General features: G+C 37.5%; 1 protein-coding gene across 1 annotated transcript; it reads left to right on the forward strand.

Moving 5' to 3' along the window:
* The first annotated feature begins 790 nt into the window (after positions 1-790).
* LOC131944532 (uncharacterized) lies at positions 791-2363 on the forward strand. The gene is made up of 3 exons (XM_059305209.1): positions 791-907; positions 1010-1081; positions 1325-2363. Exons 2-3 carry the CDS (start codon positions 1045-1047, stop codon positions 2236-2238), a joined length of 951 nt encoding a protein of 316 aa, XP_059161192.1. The 5' UTR covers positions 791-907; positions 1010-1044; the 3' UTR covers positions 2239-2363.
* Positions 2364-3792: the final 1429 nt, after the last annotated feature.

Here is a 3792-nt window from a genome sequence, read left to right on the forward strand (position 1 = left end):
ACTTAAAAATCCTAACATAATCAGGGCTTATTATCATTCAGTTGCTAAGTTGATGCAATATGAATTAACATGATTACAATTAATATATTTCTAAAATTAACTTTCCATGCAGGCCTATAACTGTTACCTTCATTTCCAGGTAGATTTAGATACAAACATTTCTCACCTGTGTTGCAAACATTTGACATCTTCAGGTTACATCACAATTATAAGAAACATGTTGTGTTCTTCTTAAATTGTTTATAATTCATCATAAATGTTGTCATTCTGTAGTTCTATGCTAATGACAGTTCCATCATAAATGTTGTCATTCTGTAGTTCTATGCTAATGACAGTTCCATCATAAATGTTGTCATTCTGTAGTTCTATGCTAATGACAGTTCCATCATAAATGTTGTCATTCTGTAGTTCTATGCTAATGACGGTTTCATCATAAATGTCATTCTGTAGTTCTATGCTAATGACAGTTCCACTATAATTTTATTTCTCTCTCTAGAGCCTGAAGGATCTTCCATAGTTGTGTGTGCTGTCTGATGTCTTAAAGTCAAGTGAGGAGTTCAAAGGTCAGTTTCACTCTATCTGGTATGTTGGTCTAAGAATGTATTTAATCTTAGTCTTCAAAAGCTGACCCTCATGCTGAATTCTGTTTGCCATATTATTGGCAAGTGGCTATTGTTATATATTTTTGTTACCATAGAGTTTTATTCACCACTCAAAAATTCAAGTGCCCCACTCATAAATTACCATATAAACTTCTTTCTTTGAAAAGACAAAATATTTGTAACTATACAGAGTGACTGCTGCTGAATGTGATGTGAAGGTCAAGGTTAGTTGAATCAAACAGCTGCCACAGATGACCATAAGACTACAGTAAAGGCCAGTAGAGATCTGTCACATCAAGTTACAGGTAAGTTTGTTAATTATCTTTTAACTTAATCCAGTGTACAGCCATGGTTTAGTGCTGATGTAGACAATGTGTCAAATCTTTGTGTTGTGGTTTATTTAACAGGAATTAACTTGGATAGTCTAGATGACCACAACAGTATGGCCAGTGGAGAGGACATCTCAACATATTTTACAGGTAATGTCCATTTGTGATGGAATCTAAATTGGTTGTAAAAATGTATCTATCTGCATACTTAAAATGTTTTGTGCTGATGAAGTCCTTATGTTGGAACATTCTGTAGTTTGAAATGTTGATTGAATGAATATCTAAAGATGGTGATGTTGGAGGTTGTAGATAGTTTTCATGTTATATGTTGGTCAAAGTTTTACAGCTAATGAAATGTTTACAGTAATAAAATTGTTTTGTTTACCCCTACAGGTACACATGAAGTACAAGAATGTCTTGAAGGTCAATGTGAGGCAGATCTACACACACACAAGTCAAACTGCAAGAAAAATCCTGGCCATAAAAACTTTGTACCTGTAAATCAGTTAAGTTTTGAACATTTTCCTTCTGATTACCATGACAACGATCTGCATGCTCTCACAAAAGCTCTGGCTGACCTAACTGTCAGGATAGCCGTTAAGTTGACCAGTCCAGACAGACCAGAGTTTGTACCAGACACTAAAGATCCATATCCTTGCTACAACACCAGGGGAATGAACTCACTTCATACAGGGACTGGGAGGGTGATGAGGGTGATCAAGTACACAGAGGGGATGAGGGGCTACAGAACTTGTCCATGTCCTGAATGTGACCACTCGGACACACCCAGCAAAGTGTGGTGGCAGGTTGGTGTGCAGACAGCCAGACATGTAGTTTTTGATGAGAGTGAGGCGAGACAGTCCAGCTGTAGGTTGTGGTTTGATGATGATAAAAGTCCAGTGGTCAACATTTATGGGTGGAAGGTGGGCGAGTCAGACACTGAGGGAGACTGGTGTTGGTTGTATTGTGTGACACATGACGTAGATGTAGGTGGTAAACTGAAGAAGATGGTGAGGCGGTTTGATGGTCTATGTGATAAAGTAGAGGACAAATACCCGAGTCGTAGAGATGTGGACAAGCTGACCATTATAGTGTCACATCCTCATGGCTGTTCTAAGCAGGTCTCTGTAGGTCACTGGGTGGACAGGCAGGTGGTGGGGATAGAGACCAGGTACACGTACACAACGTCCACCTGTCCAGGTAGCAGTGGGGCTCAGGTCTACAGACTGGGGTGGGGCGGGTCTGTCCATCCCCACAGTGGAGCTAAGTCTCGTGGATTAAATTATAGTGGGGTGTGGTATGACTAAGACTTGTAGTTGTCTGCTCTTGTATAGAATGTAAACAAACATGGCGCCTGTTGGATGTCTGTCTTTTGTAGAATGTAAACAAACATGGCGCCTGTTGAATGTCTGTCTTTTCCAGAATGTAAACAATCATGGCGCCTGTTTGATGTCTACTTAAAATATTTCTTGACATTATTGTAGAGCTTTATTAAACTAGTAATTAATTATCTCGTTATTTTTATCAGAGTAAAAGTTTTTGATTGTTTGATTGGGAGTAAATATAAACGTCAATAAAACAGTTTTCAATCAACTTGTTTTCTTTTTCATTTTTGTTTGTTTGACTTTTCGATCTAGCGACTCTAAATATTGACGCTAAAGTTTGGATCTAGCGTCTCTCAATATTGACGCTTTAGTTAAGATATAGCGACTCTCTATACCGACGCTAAACTTTGGATCTAGCGACTCTCAAAAAGATGCTAAAATTTGAATCTAATGACTCTCAATAGTGACGCTAAAGTTTGGACCTGGCGTCTCTCAATATTGACGCTAGCGTTTGATTTAGCGACTCTAAATATTGACGCTAAAGTTTGGATCTAGCGACTCTCAATATCTACGTTAAAGTTTTGAACTAGCGACTCTCAATATTGACGCTTAAATTTCGATCTAGGGACCTTCATGAGTTTTTCATTAATCAGAAACTCTACTTCATCTGCCCTATGGATCGTTAGATCAAAGATTCTTTACTGTACTTGACCTGACAATTTAGCACGTCAAGTCATGACAAGTCATGATCGACACCTTGATATGACAGTACTTGACTTGACAATTTAATACGTAAGTCATGATTGACACCTGCCTTAATATGACAGTACTTGACTTGACAATTTAACACTTAAGTCATGATCGACACCTTGATATGACAGTACTTAATTTGACAATTTAACATTTAAGTCATGTGGCTTTATTTGAAATCATGAAATAGGCTACGAATATGCGAGACAAACCAATGTGATTTACTGTCTAAGGGAAGTAACAATGAAAATAGAAAGGTACTTTAAGAAACATGAGTTATGTACCTTTAAACAATTTTTGGATATTTTGTACTCATGTTGTATCGCTTTTGTTTGAAGACATCTGAATTCCAATTTATTACCTAAGAAGTTAAAAAGCAATCAAATTCTAAAACCTTGTGTTTTAAATTTTCTCATTCACTGCATGTAAAGTCTTGTTTCACACGTGACTTAGATGTAGGGGATAAACTACTTCAGATGGTGAGGCGGTTTTAGTTTTCCTTGGGAAATTTTACAATGGAAGGTCCATTGTTTAAATCGGCTGGGTGGATGTTTTGATATGCTGTGGATACACAATATAGATTATCTTTTACCACATAATAAAAGTTGTTATATCATTTTTTTTTCTAAAATAAACCGGGAGTGATCTCCCCTAAACTTTCTCAAATATTCTTATAAGAAACAACAGGGGTGGCAACTCGGGCATCCCATCCCATCGCACACCTCCCCCACCCCTGGACAGTGCGTGAAGATCCAATGAGACATAGAATACGTATGGTTATTCAAC

Source organism: Physella acuta, unplaced genomic scaffold (genome assembly GCF_028476545.2).
Source record: "Physella acuta isolate Inbredline_101_S28 unplaced genomic scaffold, ASM2847654v3 ptg000496l, whole genome shotgun sequence".
NCBI classification, from domain to species: Eukaryota; Metazoa; Mollusca; class Gastropoda; family Physidae; genus Physella; species Physella acuta.

What these genes read in the sequence shown, in the direction of transcription:
- LOC131944532 (XM_059305209.1), top strand. Translation starts at nt 1,045, where the DNA reads ATGGCCAGTGGAGAGGACATCTCAACATATTTTACAG. An exon ending in CATCTCAACATATTTTACAG is followed by an intron (nt 1,082 to 1,324) that starts GTAATGTCCATT and finishes TTACCCCTACAG; the next exon opens with GTACACATGAAGTACAAGAA.